Here is a 20,454-nt window from a genome sequence, read left to right as displayed (position 1 = left end):
CCCAGAAAAACAAACAAAAAAACCCGTTGAGTATTAAGGGTCACTGCTTGCAAAATGTCCTCCCGAAATGTTTGGAAAATAAACATGATGCAACATGACCATTTTTGGATTGACCTTTCGGGGAGGGGAAAACAAAGCAAAACAGTCTGCTCAGCATTCATTTTGTTTATTTTAGACTTTATAGGTTATATTTGATCATGAAAAATACATGATTATAAATATCCACTTATGACCGAGTATGTGGATTGTTATTTTGCTGCAGCCTTGGTTTGCGGATCTTTGGCGAAACATCGGGTCTGGAAAGCGCTGAGCATCTCTTTGCTTGTCAGGTTGGCGCCCTTCATCAGCAAGTTCTCGCCGTCCACTGAGGAGAAAAACAACAAGCGGGGAGGAGTTCGTCAGGACAATGACACAATTGCCGGACAAAGTTAAGTGTGAGTAAACGTCAAGCGGTGCGCACACAATAGAAGGGAGAACTGCTCTTGACCTATGGCATACATACATGCATGTGTTTTCACTCGCAAAAATGATCAATTGCAAGAAGTGGAAGCATAGTTCAACGCAAGCAGCTTGTCGGGACTTTTAAAACTAACTAGAAATAATGCCACCGAGAATCAATAAATCAAACCAAAAATAAACCATCCAAAAACATGAAATCTAATATAAATGTCTCATCAAAAAAAAGAGATAAGATGTATGGTTGCAGTTCAGTTATATTTAAAGGACAACCGACACCTCCGAATAAGTTGTGTCCATAATTTGTAAAATGACTTGAAATGACTTCTACTGAGCGCATTTTACAAAGATTTCACCGCATAGAGTTCTAGTTTACCTTTTAAGACTCGCGCTGAATATTCAGGAAGTCTTGTTTTTGAGTTGATGACGATGCCTGACGTGACGTCACGTCAGGAACGCCCCTGACCGAGAAAGCGACACAAAAAGCATTTTGCGGTACTTTGTTTGGTCTGAAAACTTCGTGTTGATGGCGAAATTAGAAGGAAAACACAGAAATAACGCCAAGGTGAATCCTTGTGTGTTGCACCAAGACTACTATTTGATACTAGTTGACACAAATCCCCAGCAGACAAATCAGCCCATTTCCAACGGAGCTTGGGCGCCATCTTGTGCATTTTCTGGGCGCTACATTGATGTCATTGACGGCTCAAATTGATATGGGAGGACTCCTTTAATGGATTGCAAACATTTATGCTTTCCTCTTCAGAACTATTTGAATCCTATTCATAAGTGGATGAGTAACAAGAAAGCATCTTCTCCGAATCTGAAGCCATTGTTTTGATTCTCGAGCAAGGCAAAGACGTCATGGCGTGACGTCACGAAAAAGGGGGCGGGACCTTCGGAAACTCACCATCTCCGAGGTCATTTTGAAGTAGTTTTGGGACACTTGAACTCATTTTTATTGCTGTTTTGCATTTGACTAAAAATATCATACTGCCTGTTTTGGATATTTTAGATGCTATCAAACGTTTTTCTGATTGATGTCAGTTAGGAAACAAAAAAAACTTGTCCGAAGGTGTCGGTTGTCCTTTAAAGAACAACCGACACCTTCGGACAAGTTGTGTCCATCATTTGTAAATTTCTACTGAGCGTATTTGACAAAGATTCCACCGCATATTAAAGCTATATTTTACTTTTTAAGACTGGCGCTGAATCTTTAGGAAGTCTTATTTAAACTGTTTTTTTTTCTCAAATACATTTTAAAAATGATTTTCGAGCATGTGTCAAGCAGTGTATTTCATGAACCATCCCTCAATTATACATTAATGTCGTTATGCCGCCATCTTGTGGCATCACTGACCCAACAAACTATGTCAAAGTGACATTATGAGTTTCACTTTGACCAAGATTGTGCTTTGCTTTCATTTTAATGTGAAATTAGATTTTCTTTTTTTGTATCAAGAGGGTTCAGCGTACCAACCTGTTAGCATTTCCACTTTTGCAGCTAATTCCGCTCATGTTACAGACGGCTGTCACTTATTTGTCAATGAAAATGATTGACACACACACACACACACACACACACACACACACACACACACACACACACACACACACACACACACACACACACACTTACCATAAGTGACATCCACAATAGGTTCCGACTTGTCGTGTTTCACCACGGTGATGACCTCGCAGTTTAAATTGGTCGATCTGACCCTCTCCGAGCCCACCATCAACAGAAATTCCCTGCAGGAGGCGACCGAGACACAATCCGATTTTTATTCATATATCTGTAGCATTGGTCAAAATTGAACGACGCGCAAAGTTAGCACGTATTCAACCGGATAACACGGCTAAAGGGATTAAACCCAACAGCACTGCCATTTTATATGTATATAAAATAATTGACGGACACTATTGACGTTCATGTAAGGAGGAGGCTAATTGGCTACACGCTAACGCGGTTATCCGCGTTTTTCTTCACGTCATTTGCGGAAATCGAGCACGGCGTAAGCGCCCCACATCCGCCCGCGGGCGCCTGACCTCGTCGAGCGCACGTTAGCCTCGAAAGGGCAAAATTGGACGGCGATTTTCTTCACTGCCTTCAGCACCACTGGAGCTCTACTGGGGGCCGCCATGTTTGTTTCCAGCAGACCCGCCGGGGACGAGCAGGGCGATAGTCACAAGTGGCCACTAGAGGCCGCCAAACGACCTGTGTAGTCCCACAACGGGGAAGTAGAATCAGAAAATAAATAAAGCCTTTGTTAGTGTCACAATGGATACATTCCTAATTCACGGCAGCGAAGTTATGAAAGGAAGAAGTAGCAGAAGAAAATATAGGAGCTGCTGTAAAGCTAGCTCCTTTTGCAGGGCCATCTTGAATTCAAATAACTAATTATAAAAGATTATGGCTTTTTAAAAAGTCACTATAAACAACGATAGAGTAAAACGGCGCACACAAAATGGAAAAAGACACAAATCAATAAATTATGTTTGCTCTTATTTTTATTCATAACTATCAAGACTTTTAAAAGGTGCTTATAAATGAAATGTATTATTATTACTATTATTATAATAAATGAATAATAAAATTAAAGACTGTGTCATTTGTGTTGTGTCACATTATTAGTTATTTTGCTTTTTTTTTTTTAACTTTTTTTTTACCACAAGCGTGGCTGCCTTTACAGCAGCTCCTGTATTTTGTTTCTGCTGCTGTGAAATGTAAATTTCTCCACTGTAAAACAAATACAGGCTCATCTAATCTAATCTATAATATACTCTATACTATAATGAGGGGCTTGTGTGCTTTCTCTGCTTTTTTTCTCCAAATTGATCGATGAAAATGTATGTATTGGAATGTTATTAATTTGCTCATTGTGAATCATTTCTTGATTTAAGTATTTCACATTAAAAATGTAAATATATTTTCATTTAGGATGTCCTACATTATTTGTCCTTCCATCCATCCATTTCCTAATCTGCTCCTCCCCACAAGGTTCGTGGGCATGCTGATGTCTATCCCAGCTGTCTTTGGGAATTTGGTGAGGTACACCTTGAACTGCTTGCGAGCTATTCAAAGCGACACGGATAGCCGAACAGTCATTCACACTCATTTTAGAGTGTTCCATTCACCTGCCGTGCATATTGGGAGAAAACTGCAATAGTTGCAGAAACCTCACACAGGCACGGGGAGAACGTGTAATTTGTTCAATAATGAGGAATTAAGAAGGAAAAAAAACACTTGAATAAACCCGCACATAGCTTCTACATTGGTTTGTATGCATGCTACGATGAACACACACGCCTGATTTCACATCAAGCAGATGCAAAAATGTTCTTCCACGCACATGACAGAATTTTGGGTGGGGTGGTCTCATTCGTGGAGACAATACAGTATTCTGTATGTTGCAAAGATAATACTTGTGTTGTGACAGAGGGGGAATTGCTGCATGCAAAAAATAGCCAGTCCATTCTTTTAGGTCACCCCCCCCCCCCTCCACTTGAAGATTTATTGTGCTACGCTGTCGCCCCTTTCTTACAGTCGGAGACGTAAAAATGACTCAAATAATCATCGACAGGACTTTGTGTGTGTGTGTGTGTTAAGGAAATGCTGGAGTCTCCATCTAAATTTAGCCGCCATTTGGCTCCACTGTCCAACTGTCACAGTCGGCGGCGGTCACATTTGTTTCAGGAAGGAGGCCGGCCGGAGGCACGATAACAACACATATCATGTGCTGTTTCAAAAAACGGTTATAGAGAAGCAAATAAAAACGTATTATGACTTGTCAATAGCCCCATGAACTCAAAGTGGACTTAACTACAGGGAAACCCCCACTATTTCTTTCAAGACATATGCTCAAAGTGCGGACATTCCATTAGTGGATGGAGGATTGTTTCCGTTACAACGGGAATAGAATACGTTGTTCGGCAAGTATGCAGTTCCATTCACAGGCGAGAGTCGGAAGTGTGTTTTACTTAAAGGACAACCGACACCATTTTTTGTTTCCTAACTGACATCAGAAAAACGTTTGATAGCATCTAAAATACCCAAAACACTTGCTTGCCTTGCTCACGAATCAAAACAATGGCTTCAGATTCGGAGAAGCGTCCCAGAAAATGCAGAAGTCCCTTTCTTAAATAATTAGTTAGTTGACGGAACAAATAGAAGTACAGTAATTAAATAAAAACAATGGATCTATTAACATCAATACACATTTTACACACATTACATATTTAGCATGTTGTAATTGCCTTAATAAATCTCTGTAATGGTTGATTATTTATAATTTGGTAAAAAATATGAATATTTCTACTTAAAAAGAGAAACTATAACGTGATGATTAGTGTACCTTTTTTTCTTGTACATTTTTGTTTTTGTTTAACAATTGGTTATTTATAGCTTCATTAGCTTATTTTGTTATTTCAACAGCCAGTTTAACATAACTTTTAATATTTGTCGACCGTGTGATTAAATAGTTACTTGATGAATGCTTAACGTGTTCCCATTTCTTCGTGGTAAGACTACATTACCCACAATCCATTGGGGGGGGGGGTAGCAATATCCTCGTTGATTGGCTGCTTGGCTCCCGGCTGAGGCAGCGCGTTGCTGGCGGGGCAACGGTGGGGCTCATTCGGCCAAATCATCGGCAACGATACCGACGGCTTTTGCTTTTCACTTCCTCTGGATGGAGAAATGGACGCACTTTGAACACCGCCAGAGACACAGTCGCATCCCCATTTCGACAACGCCTCCATCTTACGCCGGGACGCGACACGACGACCACGGGGGAAACGTTTAACGGAGCGATACGACGCATTCCGACGGCGGGAAGCTTCTGCGTAGAAGACCCTCGCGAGGTAACAACCACTTCGGGTTCAATTTTATTCCCTTAATGGCATGTTGATTTGTGCGTAATAATGTTATGCGAGTTATGGTAAAAATACCGATCATTCAATGGTGACTTGTTGCTGGGTTCCTCATTATGAAAATAACAGTGACATTGAACGCATCTTCAGTCGCTCCCAACCGTGCTTGTGTTGACATTTTGACCAGGGTTGTGGGTGGGGAACCTGTCACTCACACGGGACACTTTTATTTGGTATACCTACTTGCACTAGTATCAGTACGAAGCCCCGCGTTTTACCCCTTGACAAGCCGGGAATGTGTCACCAGCCCCCCCGGAGAGTGTGGAGTGTGTTTGGCTATTGTTTTGAATGCAATTTCAAATAAGGTATAGCAGGGGTCGGGTAACTTTTTGACGAAGAGAGCCATAAAAGTAAAATATTTAGAAATGTTTTGAAGTGAGACACGCGTATGGCCACTTTTCAACAAAATGTCGAAGTGCCACTGACATTTTTGACTGTTTCATCGATAGTATTGTTTCATTGCAAATTAGAATCAGAACCGTTTCTCTCCACAATGGCGAATCCTTCGGTTTATTCAACCTGAAGTGTATATATATATTTTTTTACTCGTCTGGATTATTTAAAAGGGGCGTTTACCTGTTTCAACAACAGCCGGTATCATCCAATCAAAATTGCGCTTTCCGCCAACTGCGGCCCAAACAGGAAATAAACAGCGAAAAAGCACGAATATGTATTTCATATGATCGGCGATCCAGATGCAATCATCAAAAGAGCCATATATAGCTCGCGAGCCATAGGTTCCTGAGCCCTGGGGTATACACACATCTCTCGATATAAGATCCTCAACTCGTCCACATCTCACAGCGCATGATCGGTGCAGAAGAAGGAGGGCAGCTGATGGGACTCCCTACCATGCTGGGATGGAACTCGATGATTAGTTATTGCTGCAGCTGTTGCATATTAGACGGTTTCCAAGAATGTTCTTGAGAAGGAAGGTTTTGGTTTGGCAAATGTGTATACCGTGTGCCTGCATTTACTCAATTTGTAGCCTTTCAAGGTTGTTCACTCCTCTGGTATTACTTCACTGGCTCCACATACATTTTAGAGTTCTTTTCAAGATCTCATTGACTTACAAATCTTTCAACGGCCTCGCTCCTACTTGCTTCTCCGAGCTCATCCACCTCGACACACCTTCACGCCACCTTAAGTCTGCTGACTAGACGTGATTAGAAACTAAACGGAGGCTCAAAACACTGGACACTTGTACTGTAAATATGGGTTGATGCAACGTATATCAATATGCATTTCTTGATACTTGCACTATCTACAGTATTATTAAGTTAATTCCTAAGTTATATGGGTCTGTAGTTATCTGAATACAATACATAAATATTGATTTATATAGCGCTTTAACAACAGCTGAAGCTGTAACAAAGCGCTAACATGAACAATAGGCAAATACTGACCCCTCGTGGAAGGGAAAAACATTGCCAGATGTCTGACCAGCGCTTTATCAGCACCCCCCGCAAGAAAACCCAAAAACCTGAGCAAATTCGGGAATGGCGTTCCACGTCACACTTTTCAATTCCCAAATACATTCAGGAATGGCAGCGAATGGGTTAATAATGCAAAATTGCTTTTTAATTGATCGCATATATAATTTGTGAATTATTGGTAGAATAATTAATTTGAAAAATATTCCATGACTGCAGCCTTACTTTCATCACCCTAAAGTTGCACATCAACTAGTCCGTTATGCACAAAAAGCAGTGAATCCGACAACCAGAACGAGAGGACGTGACCACACGAGTGACCGATGAGGAAAATGAAAAGGCAAAGAGGGCGGTTGTAATCGTAAAACGAGTACGTATATTGATATTCAGCGCCGGGGCTGCTGACCTTCTAAGAATTGATTGGTCTTTTGTGACGCGGGGCACTTGGCAAGCGCTGCCGTATCCCATTTGCAGGAGAACTCGCAACCGCAGCAAACATCGCTCCCATCAGGAAGCGTACGCGGCCGTAAAAGGGAAGCTAGCTGACCTCGCGTGTTCACCATTAGCCACGCTGATTGCAGGGTTGACGCGCGCTGAGCTAACACCTCAAAAACCACATCAAACGAGTCGTTTGCTTCCCACCGCAACGCGTTTAAAAGCAGCCTCGTTTGTCCTGATGTACACTGGCCGCATTCCTGCCTGCGCAATAGCTCCGAGCATCTAGTCTTTGCTTCGTATTTGCGCTGTGTGTTTGCGGCGAGAAAACATGCCGGATGCGATTAGGAGAGATTGCTTCTGGGAGGCTCTGGTGGGAAATCACCAGTCCCTCTACTGCGACTCGAGTCACCACGACACGGAGAGCAAAGCGTGGCTTCCTGTCTCGGAGGATGAATTGCCCAACAAAGAAATGATAATGTACTGCTAGCCTTCTCCCTAAAAGCTCTTTGCTCGACAATTGGATTAATTTCATGACAACAAATGTCCAAAACACTCACCAAAATAATGTCACATCGCTCGTAAAGAGCCGCTTTTCCTCCACATTGAGAGGAGGCAGATGAGGTGGCTCGGGCATTTGATTAGGATGCCTCCCGCACGCCTCCCTGGTGAGGTGTTCCGGGCAAACCCCACTGGCAGAAGACCATGGGGACGACCCAGGACATGTTGGAGAGACAATGTCATCCAGCTGGCCTGGGAACGCCTCGGGATCCGTCAGGAAGAGCTGGAAGAAGTGGCTGGGGAGAGGAGTCTGGACTTCCCTACTGAAACTGCTGCCCCCGCGACCTGACCCCGGATAAGTTGCGGAAGATGGATGGATGGATGGTTCTTGACTCTGAGACTCTCTGTTTAATACCTAAGATGTTAAAAACAACTGAACTCCCCAACCTCTTCCTCTCGGGAGCACCGCGGCATGTCTGCAGCGACGAATGTCAAGTGCTGCATCAGCACCAGCGAGCGCGTTCCGCCTCGTCGCCCGCTTGCGCCGACTCTGCAGTGCCGTCAATCACAGCGGCTCTTTCGCCACGACCGAACGCCAGCGGACCGTAAGAATTCTTGCGAAGGAAAATGCACGAAAAAAGGAGTCTTTGAGGACCTGGCGGTGCCATGAAATGTGGATGAAGCCCAGACATCTCGGGAATGTCGACTGTTGACGGTATGCCGAGTATTTCCATACGCGCTGCCAAACCGGTGTTCTTTTTAAGGCAGGTCATGAGATTGTCACCTGATGACAGCACAAATTTCGGCTCACGCCGCAGCGTCGCCTTGTATTGTAACTGTGTAAAAATCATCCATTAAAAGATCAAACCCAAATTCTTGCAGAAAAAGATACTTTGACCGTCTCAAATTTTAGGGTGAAAAGGCCACCATCAGGGTAGTGCGCACGGTGCCCTTTATTCTAACCATGTTGGGTTTAAAATGGAAAGAGATCCAAAATGTCACCCCCCCAACAGCTAGCCAAAACTTCACTTTTGAACTAGTTCAGTCTAAAACTGGTTCTTCACCGCTTGTTCCTCTCCTCTGGAGGCTTTGAATAATGCAGTGAGGGATGCTAAAGCCCTGCTGCCTCCATTGTCGTGCGGCTCATCATCCAGCCCACATTGCCACCTGCTCGAGAAGGAACTTTCTGGGTCGCTGGAGGATTAGCAGGTCCAAGCGAATTGGGGGGGGGGGGGGGTCCACAAATAGGTCAGAGTGCCACATTACAAAATGAGGCGACGTGACTTTGAAGGCGAGTCACTAAAATGGGAACACGCGGCTCATTTCCTGTGCCTTCATTTCACTTGTTAGCATGTAGCTAGCTTTCCATTGACCGACAAGCTCATCAAAATGAGTTCACAGTGAAGGAGATTAATTTTAATGAGCAGCAAATTGATCAACGTATCTGCATCCGAAGCTTCTATAAAAATACAAAAAATGCTAGCTACCAAACATTTTCGACATAGCTCGTGCTAACAATTCCTTTGAAAGCCTGTCTTGCGACGATCCCCCGTTTCAGCTAACGCCCCTGCCAAAATCTATGCTAGCCGCTAAACGCTAAGCCTATAAAAACCACGGCGCGCAGTATTGCGGGGTAATCCGAGCAACGTTATTACGGGCTACAAAACTTTGCCTAACGCTCACCTCCTTAATTCCATCACACAGCTGCAACCGGAGAACCGTATTGCATTAGCTATCTATTCTAATCAAGAAAAGTATGTTTTAATAATGTATCACTTCAATTTGCATCTACTCTCAATAAATAGCTTGGCAGAGGGCTGCAGAATTCAGCCGTCTGTCCTGAATAGCTGCGTCTCCTGCCGGCAGTAAAGACGATCTTTCTGGGTTCGAATCTTTGTCCACGGTGTCCGATCGAACATTTCCGACACCGATGTTTGATGAAAATAAGCCCCACTGATAACAGCCGAAAGGCTGCGATCTGTTCCGCCCGCAGTGGAACTTGGCGCCAAAAGCAGCGTTCCTTCACCGCCAAGGGAGGGACAAACGGCCATTCACGGGGGACGCGACACAATACGGCCACAGATTAGGATGCCGGGCGGCATGTGAGGATGAGGATGCCAGCCCCTCCCCCCCCGACCCCCCCTAGCAACCTCCCTCGCGTGTGTCTGATGATGATGATGATTTGTCGTCATGGAGATTTGCGTGCTTTGTTTTCTAAGCTTCTTTTCTTCGCCACGGTCGCCTAATTCTGTCTCATTGTTCCATTTGGTGGCGCCACCTTTTCGGAGATATGGTCACTTTTTTTGGTTTTATTTTTGACATTTTATTGATATTGAATTGAAATAATCGACAAGCTCCACAACCTATTCATGAAGGTTCTCGTGTGTCTGCCTGCATCTGTTGATGTACAACCCAGAGCTCCTTGAGACACTTGATGCAAAAAGCTATCCATTCCATCACGCCACCAACGACCATCACAAAAGTAAATAAAACGACTTTATTATACAGAACAGTTTATTTCGTTAATAACAATACAATATCACATTTATTATACAAAATAAGGTATACTTTGTGTAGTTTTAAAGCTTATTTAGTTGAAAATTATGTTTCATGGGGACCTGGGAACTGATTATTCTCCTTTTAATGGTTTCCTATGGAAAATTAAGGTTTGGAATACACACTTCTTAACCTTACGCCCACTTTCCGGGAACCAATTAAGTTCATAAGCCAAGGAATCACTGTACTTGATTTCAAAATGCATTCAAATCCGTTTGTATTTGTCACAAAGTTGACTCAACATTTTTTTTTTTTTTTTTGCTTTTGCTTCTCCATTGTTTGACAGTATGAATGCGTTTACATGTCCTCCTTTTGCTTTATGACGCACTGAAGTGAAAGTGAAGCACGTGAGAGCAAACGGCGACTAAATTTGGATCAAGTTCAAAGTAAAAGAAAAAAAAGAGGAACATGTCACACTGTACTTCGCTTTTGTATTTCCTTTGCTAGGCAAGACACGCCCTGCCTGCAAAGGAGCTCAATTCGGACGTGTTTTTGCGTGACGTGAGGGTCGCTTGGGGCATGTGCATCATTTTCTAGTCTCAAAATTTGACCATTGTCCTCTTTTTTAAATGTAAAAATGCGGAATTTATACTCTCGTTTGACCGCCATTTTGGAGAGTCTGGCGGAATACAACAAAATAAAATGATACGACAGCCATGGAAACTATTTTTTTTCTTTCTTTAAAATATAATAATAAACGTGAATCCATTGTGTATTTTTTTATACAACTTTATTAGCAGAGTCCTGGTAACATCGCGCCAACAACAACATTATGTAATGTCTCTGCCCCGTAATGCTCTATGGTCACCATGGTAATGTTTAAACGTGTCTTCAAAATAAGAGAAAATACGTCAAGAGTAAGTCACAGACGGATGTAATCTGGTCATTTTTCAAAATAAAACATCGTTCTGACTCAGATAATAAATAAAACGGAAATTATGTCAATGATTTATTCTTTCTGCGCGGCCCGGTGCCAAATGAGCCACGGACCGGTACCGGTCCGCGGCCCGGGGGTTGGGGACCTCTGATCTAAGTGGTGTTTTACGGTCCATAAAGGGACAAAAAAAAAACGTTTTCCCAATATGTATCACATGGATGAATAATTAATCACCCAACGGGGGGTCTGGACCAGGCGCTCACTTGCAGAATTGATTTATTAATGGCCAGGTTTTGTTTTTTGTTTTTTAACTTCTATCCATAAGTGATGAAATGATAGTTATCTGGTTTCCTGGTTTGCAGCAAGAACAGCTCCATGCATTTGTCACGGCAAAATCATCCGACCTGCTGCCCGGGCGCTGTTGCCATGGCAACAAATGTTCCCCACCGCCAGTCCGACACGTGCGAGTGATGTTTGGCGCTGTTGTTCTGTTCTGTCCACCCCCCCCCCCCCCCCAACCAACCAACCAAATGGCCTTCATGGGGTCAGGCCACAAGATGGCTCCCAGCGTGTGTGAATCTGTCTTAGGCAGGTCAATGCCAGGTGCACGTTGCTTTCAATGCAGCGAATCAACCGAATCAATTTTTATCCAAGGTGAGACGAAGGGCTTCTGGATGACATGAAGGCATTATGGATGTCACCACTTAATTGAAACGCATTCCAATTGCAAGGAAAAACATAGTCAACGTGTCTTTTTTGTTTTCCAGCTGGCGCCTGTCCAATGCGCTCTCCTGTCCTGGTGTGATGCACGATGGCCCCCTTGCGGAGCGCCGTGTGGTGGGGGCCCGAGGTGGCCCTCGAGGGGGGCCGGGCGGCGGCGTGGGTGGTCAGCGAGGCTAGCAACGGCGCCCAGATCGCCCCGCTGGCCGCCCTCAGCGCCGTAGCCGCTCTCCTTCTGGTGTCCGTCTTACTGCTGCTGTGCACCAGTTGCCGCGGGTGAGTGCGATGCCTGATGGGAAATGTAGTTTTCATCAGTATCGCTTGAAAGACAACCTTTTTTGTCTTCTTTTGCAGGCAGAAGAAACCAGCCATTGGGCATCCGGCAGGAGACAGAGTGGACCTCATGGATGGAGTGAGTACACCACATACACACACACACACACATGCGGGCACACACACACTTTTCAAATAAAAGAAACCAAAAAAAAGTTAAGCTATTGAATGAGTTACCGGTACTTCCTGTTCAGTTCTCTTTTTACATTTGTCTATTGACGCGAGTCATTTGTTGTAAATAAATAAATGAATACAGAAATGAATACAGAAATAAATAAATGAATAAATAAATAAATAAATACACGAATAAATAAATAAATAAAAAGGTTGTTCGCTGAAGTTATTTTTTACCTTTTCAAAATAAAAGAACATTTTGACAAGCAAATGAAAAATATGAAATCATTTTAGTTACCGGTACATTAAAGGCGCTTGAAATTTGTTATTATTATTATTATTATTATTATTATTATTATTATTATTATTATGTTTGGATGTCAGCAATGAGTGGCTTGGTGGAGTTGAAAAGATGACGTCATCTAGAGCGGAGTATCATTTACCGTACGCCTCCACTGGGTGTCGCTATTTCGCAGCCTCTCTGTTTTATGCTCTTAACTCACTGCAGAAGGGAAACAAGGACCCCAAAAAAATCTTTCTCGTCCTCATGTGAACTCCTGACGAGAGCAAATCTCGCTAATGGTGAAGAAGAGGAGAAGAGGAGGAGGGGTGACGTGTTGTTTGCTTTCTTTTTAACTCTGCAGAGGATGACGACGCTTCTCACCTGTTTGTTTAGCGACGCCTTTGCAGGAGATAAAAAAAAGGCTTCAGATTGCAAGATGTCTTCTCTTCCCACCTTCAAATCCCATCTCAAAAGCCACCTATTTAAAATTGAATTTATCTCTTGTTTCTATTTATACTTGTATTTTATTTCTTGTATTCTATTTTGTGATTGTATTTTATTTATTATCGTACCTATGCTTGTCTGTGACTGTAAAGTATCTTTGAGAGCTTTGAAAGGCGCTTAAAATAAAATGTATTATTCTTATTCTTATTCTTCTTCTTCTTATTCTTCTTATTATTAAATGATGTTTCCTTCCTTTCCAGATGTCGGACAGAGAAACTATCAGCCAGTCGGCCGACAGTCCGGTGACGGACATTTGCATGAGCAGTTCTCACAACGGACCTTTCACCAGCAGTACAAGTACGTCACGGCGGCTCATTTTCGACCAATGGCGAAGCTCGAAATTTAATGGCGTTACATGCTTGTGAAGTCTTCACAGATACGCAAGCTAGCAGTCCTCAGCCATCGGAGGAAATAGCCAACAGTCAATTAGAGCACAGGTCCTCCAAGTGTCCGCAGGGACGTGAGTTGCCGAGCATCCCGCCCAACAGCTCTGTCGTCCCGGACGACGCCCCGCCCGCATCCGCGGACAGCACCTACGAGGTCAGCAATAGATCGACATTACGTATATGTTTGTGATGGGAAGTCCGGCTCTTTTCAGAGATCCGTTTCTTTTGAATCGGCTCACTAAAAAGATCCGGCTCTTTTGGCTCCCAAATGGCTCCTCAGTTTTTCCTCAATTAATTAACTACTAAAAAATCAGGTAAAATTATATGAAAGTACTCATGTAAAAAATACACTATATCAAATATTTTTATTTATATGTGCACAGAGAGCATCCACGATAGATAGATAGATAGATAGATAGATAGATAGATAGATAGATAGATAGATAGATAGATAGATAGATAGATAGATAGATAGATAGATAATGTAATTATATATTGATGTGTTATAGATTTCACAAAATATATATTTTTTCTATTTTATATTTCTATCCTCTTTGTGTCTTGTTTTATTTATTTAATTTGATCCCATCCAAAATCATTTTTTAATAAAAAAATGGTGTTTTTGCATTGTGGGGAAAAAAACCGGCTGATTATGACATTGATAGCAAACTATTTCCCATGTAATGGTTTGACCTCTTTGGGGTCGCGGATTCAGATGGTTAAAGACATGTCGACAGCATCCCGCGACGTCAGCGTGGAGGACTCCCTCTACGAGACTGTGAAGGAACTCAAAGACCCCCCGAAGAAAGCGGGCCTCCCCAACGGAAGTGCCGGCGACGCCCCCCTCCCTCGTCCCCTTGTCAACAGCCACATCCCTGCCGGAGGCCCCGGCGCGCCCGAGTACGCCTCAGTAGACCGCAACAAAAAGAGCCGCTACAGTCGCGACTTGGAGGCTAAGCGGCGGCCCGAAAGCGCCCCGTCTCCGGCGCTGGAGTTCGAACCCGAGGATATGCCCCCGCCGCTACCGGAGAAAGTTTTGGATGAAAATGACAACCAACCCACGCTGACAAACGGACACGCCGGCCCCGAGCTGCACGACGGGAAGGTAGGTCGACCGTTAGTACTTTACGAGGTGGCAACGTGTCACTGCCATGTTTTTACAGGCGCGCTGTGCCCATAAGGCCATAAAAGTCCAAAAGTCACCGTTTGAAAGGCAAATAAAGCTTTCGGCGGCTTTCACGCTTCCTGTTCACTTTGCCCTCGTCCAAAGAAGGTTTCTTCCACAATTGAGTGCGTTGTGTAATCAAGGTTCCAACCCTGTGACTCCACTTGCGCCTGCACCGCCTGCAAGTCGATTATGATTAGCGCATATGATATACGTCTGTTAAAATAGCCAATGGCCTTTTATCAATTTTAGAATTTGGCCCCTTTTTCCAGACACAAAGGGGCCAAACTGGCTCCCTTTTTGTAATTTTTCAGATGCATCCCTGCAATGTAGATATATGCGTGTTGTGGTGCATGGGGTTGGGAAGCTGATTTAAGATGAACCCTGTGTGGTTCCCGACCCCCTGCAGTTTACACTTGCGTTCAACCCGGAGGTGATTTGTCTTGTCAGATCTGGTGCGAGAGAGCCAGCTGCTACAATATTTGTCCCGATGACAAGTTGTTCCAGAGCCATGATGGATGACGGCGCGTCTTTGGTTTACGTGCCGACATCCCCCCGCGTTGTATGTAAAATTGCCTCCGGCGGGGTTACAATAAATGCACAGACAAGCATAGGTACTATAAAAACGCCTTAGTAGACATGGCCATTTTTCCAGGATAACAACGCCTTACGATACATGGTCGGGTTTTCTTTTTTCGTGACAAAAACGCCTTAGTAGACATGGTCTGGGTTTGTCATGATGTCGTCTGGCCCAACAAATAATTCTATCCATTTTAAGCATCGCTTTCAAGGACCAGATCTAAAGTCACTTTCAATTGTGGAATAAAAAAATAACTGGTGCTAAATTGGGCACAGTCTTAACTTAACTTGGACAAGCAAGCGCAGTGGAAAAGGGTCTGTTGGTGGGTGGACCGAAGGCCAAACGTTTGACAACTTTACTGGTTAGTGGTAGAGCAACCTTAGTTGAGAAATGTATTCAACTCCACCAAGATATAAATCTCAGTACTTTGTTCCATCAAGTTTAACCTGGTTAAACTACAGAAGTGCTTCAACTAAAGATGTGTACGTACGGTGGAGTCCCTGGTGGGTCCCCCAACCCCCGTACCCCCAACCTTGGAGCATACCGTCTGATCCTCTGTCATCTTTTGATTGTTTGGTGCTCGCCTTGAGCAAAGTGCTTCCGTCTGGGGAAAAATGTGAACAGCTTGCGATTGAGGATCTATTTTTTATTTCTGTATTTTTGCCTGACAGCGCCTTCTTGTGGATCTCTGGAGACGGCAAGTTACGTGAAAGGAGTACAAAGCGCACGTTTAGAACAATCCGAGGGCTTCAAACGTCTCTCAGGAACCTACGCCGTCGCGCGGAAATGGCTAATTTACCAAGTCGTTCCCGCACTTTATTCTATCAAAGATGATGATGATGGATGACGGCGTGCTAAATTGTCATTTTAGGAAAGACAAGGCGAAACCCGGTGGTCATTCATCACCGCGTCTTCGGGCGGGGTATTAAATCAATACACTTATGGACGCATGATTACCTTTCTGGATCTGCTTTTTCCATTTGGCACAAATTGGCCTGCCAATTAGGGAGAGTGCCGTGTCATGTCCTGTATCCAAATTATCCAAGTTTGTGGGATGATGGATGTCATTTCTGAAAATGTCCCCGTTGATACTTGTTATTTTCACTTTTTGTTGATCTTATTCAGTCCAGCATAACATAATAATACTAGTCGAGGCAGGGACCATGACTCTGGTGGGCCTGGGAGCCCGTCAGGTGGGTCATGTTCATCTTCTAAAAGGTCTGCTGGCACTGCGACGTTTGCTTAAAGGACAACCGACACAATTTTTTGGTTTCCTAACTGACATCACAAAAACGTTTGATAGCATCTAAAATACCCAAAACACTCAGTAGGATATTTTTAGTCAAATGCAAAAATGACCTAAAGTGTCCAAAAACGACTTCAAAATGAAACCGGAAATGGCTAGTTTGAGAAGGTCCCGCCCCCTTGTTCGTGACATCACGCCAAGACGTCTTGCCTTGCTGGAGAATCAAAACAATGGCTTCAGATTTGGAGAAGATGCTTTCTTGTTACTCATCCACTTATGAATATGATTCAAATAGTTCTGAAGAGAAAAGCAGAAATGTTTGCAATTGATTAAAGAAGTCTTCCCGTATCGATTCGAGCTGTCAGGACTCCAATGTAGCGTCCCACAAAATGTACAAGATGGCGCCCAAGCTCTGTTGGAAATGGGCCGATTTGTCTGCTGGGAATTTGTGTCAACTAGTCTCAAATAGTTTTCTTGGTGCAACACACAATGATTCACCATGGCGTTATTGATGTGTTTTCCTTCTAATTTCACCATCAACACGAAGGGGCATTCCTTCCGTGACGTCACATCAGGCATCGCCATCAACTCGTAAACAAGACTTCCTGAATATTCAGCGCGAGTCTTAAAACGTAAAATATAGCTATATGCGGTGGAATCTTTGTAAAATATGCTCAGTAGAAGTCATTTGAAGCGATTTTACAAATTATGGACACAACTTGTCCGGTGGCATCGGTTGTGCTTTAATGTTTGCTGATTGAAAAGTATAATTGATGCCATGCTAAATCTCCTAGCATATAACTACAGTGCATGTTGTGTTTCAGCTTTGCAAGTACTCCAGTATGGACAGAACAAAGCTGGAGGACAGCGATGTGAGCCGTGAGGACAAGGAACACGACTACAGCAGCATCGCCGAGCTCAAAGGCCTGATCTCGGCCGGATCCTCCGGCGATCTTTACGCCAGCGTGAAGGATGTCTACGCCCAGCCGGCGGGGGACGCCGACCCGGGTTACGAGAGCATCCGCATCCCAAAGAAGAGCAATGGCTCAGACGAAGGACGCAAGGAGGCCCATGCGGCGAACAGCTCGGAACCGGACTACGAGAGCGTGGGGGACTTGGGTCTAGGTCGGGAAACGTCTCGTCTTTGAGCGACCGGTCTTCATCATCCTCATCGGTGTCGGTTGGTCGCTATGTTTTGGTACACCTGTCATTGGTACTAACTAATACCCGCCAGGTCATAGCAAATACCTCGTAATGACATATCAATCCACACATGCTGCATTTCAAAGGTGACGCGTGAGGAATTTGAAAGAATTTCAAATGTTCCAAAAGGCCAGTGTAGATTTTGAGAGGACTCGGGCAACTTTCTTTCATATTAAGAACATTCAAGATTCCAAGTCTCGAGTCGTGTCCCAAATTTTTGGGCGGCATCCTATTCACCTCTTCCTCCTTGAGGTCCTTGCCCTCTTCGCCAATCTTTAAATCCACAAAAGGGAACAGTAGCCTTCACCTCATACATTTCAGAACACATCCCCTGAAGTTTGAGTTGGAATTTCGGGCAGCGCACTTTGCAGAACCTTCCGCCAAAGACCCTTTGAGGCAGCCTTTGGAGACGCATCCTTAAATTGATTGGAGTTATCTGGTTTCAGAAAACCTTCACTGAAGGTGCCTATCTTCAAGGAGACACCTTGAAATGTAAGTTTGATTCCAGTTCAGAGGGCAGTAGCCTTCATGGATAACACCATGCGTGTCAATATCCAAGGACCTACCCAATTTGCCCAGCTTCACCAATCCACCTTTACATTGGAGTCCTTCAAGGACCCACCAGTGTGGGGCTAAATGAAAAGCCGAGGTGCAATTCAAGGGGTGACAGTCTTCAAGAACTGAACCTGGACACCCAATCTTTGAAAGCCCACTAGAAATGTCCCATCAAAAATCATGGGAGGCCTTCTTCAAAGACAGACCAACATCTGCTGGATTTAGCCGAGAATTTGGGTTCAATCTCAAGTCTTTCATGATTCACTCCCATTTTTTTGTTTGTTTGTTTTGTTCCAATCATTTGTCGCTTTCCTTCTAGAAGCCATTTGTGCCACCATCCATAAAAATACTGTCTAGCCTTTTTTTGAGATTTCCTAGATGGCGCCACCTGGGTCATAATGCTAGGTGGTCACTTGCTAGCTCTGCAGTTCAGTTCCCACAGATAATGCCGACATCACTTCAATAGCATAATAGTTGCCTTTACCTAGCTTCTAGCTTCTAGCATCTCCCAATGGGCCTTTTCCTATGGATTTGTTTATTTATTTACGACGACGTGCCATTGTGAACGTGTGCCTGTCTGCTAGAAGCAAATTTTCTTTGGATTTTTGTTCCCCCGAAAGGTTCCTTTCGCTTTTCTAGACAAGAGAACATTTGGTACGTTACCTTCACTTTTTAACTCATTCGCTGCCATTCCCTAATTTGTTCGGGTTTTGGTTTTTCTTGCGGGAGGTGCCGATAAAGTGCTGGTCAGACCTCTGGCAATGTTTTTTTTCTTCTCTTCCACGATGGGGGAAGCATTTGCCTTTTGTACAGCCGCCCCCACTTGCACCTCATATTACTCCAGACTCATATAACTTAGGAATGAACTCTTTTTTTTCTGATGAAAGAAGAGACTCTTAAATTATGCCGAATTTTATATTTATGTACATCTAAAACTCAATATTCTGTGGGTCCTGCCATTTGCATGAGAATGACAAAAACCCTGGCACTGGAGTGGCCACATTTTTGCACATCGTCTGGCAGGGAATGAGTTAATGGCTTAAATTAATACGTTAATTCTTCTCGGTTATCGACGCAGACAATTTGTTACAGGATCTTGCGGTACATGATATCGTCTTCAGGTCCATTGATGGCATCGAAGCACAAGGTCTGCAATCACGGTACGGTATTATTATTTTTTGTTTCCTCTGCACAATTTCAATGTTATTGCTTAAATGTATAGTAGCACAACAGTACTTACTACAAAGCACTATGTTAACCTTGTTTTGCATTTGCATCTATCTGTCCTGTTTTTTTTTTTGTTATTGTTGTTATTCAGAAGAGCACTGATTTAAGTGGAAAAGGCATCGTCCACTGGCTAGTCACTTGACGATGAGCTAGTAGACAATCAGATGTCTGATACGTTGTGTTGGTACATTTTGTATTTGTGGTACGTTTATTTAAAATATATATATCTACTTTTTATGTATGTTTTGTTGTGACAATGACGTTTTGTATAAGTATCACGCAACTCCTGAATGTGTTTTCTAGTATTAGACTTGTGGCTTTTCAAGTAAAATAAAAAAAAACACATGCAGCCCAACTGGGCATTCAGAAGTAACCTCGAACTCCCCAAGTTTTGTTTTGGTTTTTAGCAGCGCATTTTGCTGTAAGGTTCTCGATCAAATTATAAATGTGAAGAATTCCAAAGTGCAGATCCCAGTTTGTTTAACTGTAGATGTCGCAAAACCCTAGTTGATTAAACGTGAAACTTTTTTATCAATATATTTTCCAACAAATCTAAGGTCCTAATTCATGATTGCAAGGGTGCCAAACTCATATTTTTCCGCGGCTCACATTATGGTTACAGTTTCCTCTCGAAGGAAACCATTAGAATGTTTAATCCCCTCTACATATTGCATACAGAGCGCACAACAAATTAATGAATAAGTAGTTTTCAAATTTAAAGTAAAAAAATGACTCGTATTGTGGTTTACAGATGACAATTTGAAATTTTGGTTGGGACTTTAGCAAGCATCATATTTGCTTTCGTGGGCCGAATAAAATGATGCGGCGGGCCAGATTTGGCCCTCGGGCCTTGACTTTGACACCTGTGCTGTAGTGTAACATTCAATGTGATTTGACATTGCCAGATATTACCAACATTTGTAGTGACATTCTCAAAGAAAGCAAAAG

At 43.3% G+C, this 20,454-nt stretch overlaps 2 protein-coding genes across 2 annotated transcripts; one reads left to right on the top strand and one right to left on the bottom strand.

Annotated features, from left to right (window-relative positions):
• Window positions 1-150: 150 nt before the first annotated feature.
• mrpl53 (mitochondrial ribosomal protein L53) lies at window positions 151-2,924 on the bottom strand. The gene is made up of 3 exons (XM_089023466.1): window positions 2,506-2,924; window positions 2,096-2,208; window positions 151-364 (listed from the first exon to the last, which is right to left on the bottom strand). The coding sequence occupies exons 1-3, from the start codon at window positions 2,598-2,600 to the stop codon at window positions 249-251; spliced, it is 324 nt and encodes a 107-aa protein (XP_088879592.1). The 5' UTR covers window positions 2,601-2,924; the 3' UTR covers window positions 151-248.
• A 153-nt stretch (window positions 2,925-3,077) lies between these two features.
• Window positions 3,078-20,099, top strand: pag1 (phosphoprotein membrane anchor with glycosphingolipid microdomains 1). The gene is made up of 7 exons (XM_089023465.1): window positions 3,078-5,319; window positions 11,958-12,186; window positions 12,265-12,322; window positions 13,345-13,441; window positions 13,512-13,684; window positions 14,246-14,635; window positions 17,346-20,099. Exons 2-7 carry the CDS (start codon window positions 12,002-12,004, stop codon window positions 17,667-17,669), a joined length of 1,227 nt encoding a protein of 408 aa, XP_088879591.1. The 5' UTR covers window positions 3,078-5,319; window positions 11,958-12,001; the 3' UTR covers window positions 17,670-20,099.
• The last annotated feature ends 355 nt before the right edge of the window (window positions 20,100-20,454 follow it).

This window comes from Hippocampus bargibanti, linkage group LG20, assembly GCF_051943395.1.
Source record: "Hippocampus bargibanti isolate YZ-2025 linkage group LG20, ASM5194339v1, whole genome shotgun sequence".
Lineage (NCBI taxonomy): Eukaryota > Metazoa > Chordata > Actinopteri > Syngnathiformes > Syngnathidae > Hippocampus > Hippocampus bargibanti.
Note: the sequence above shows the minus strand (reverse complement) of the source record. Positions and strands in the feature narration are given on the sequence as shown.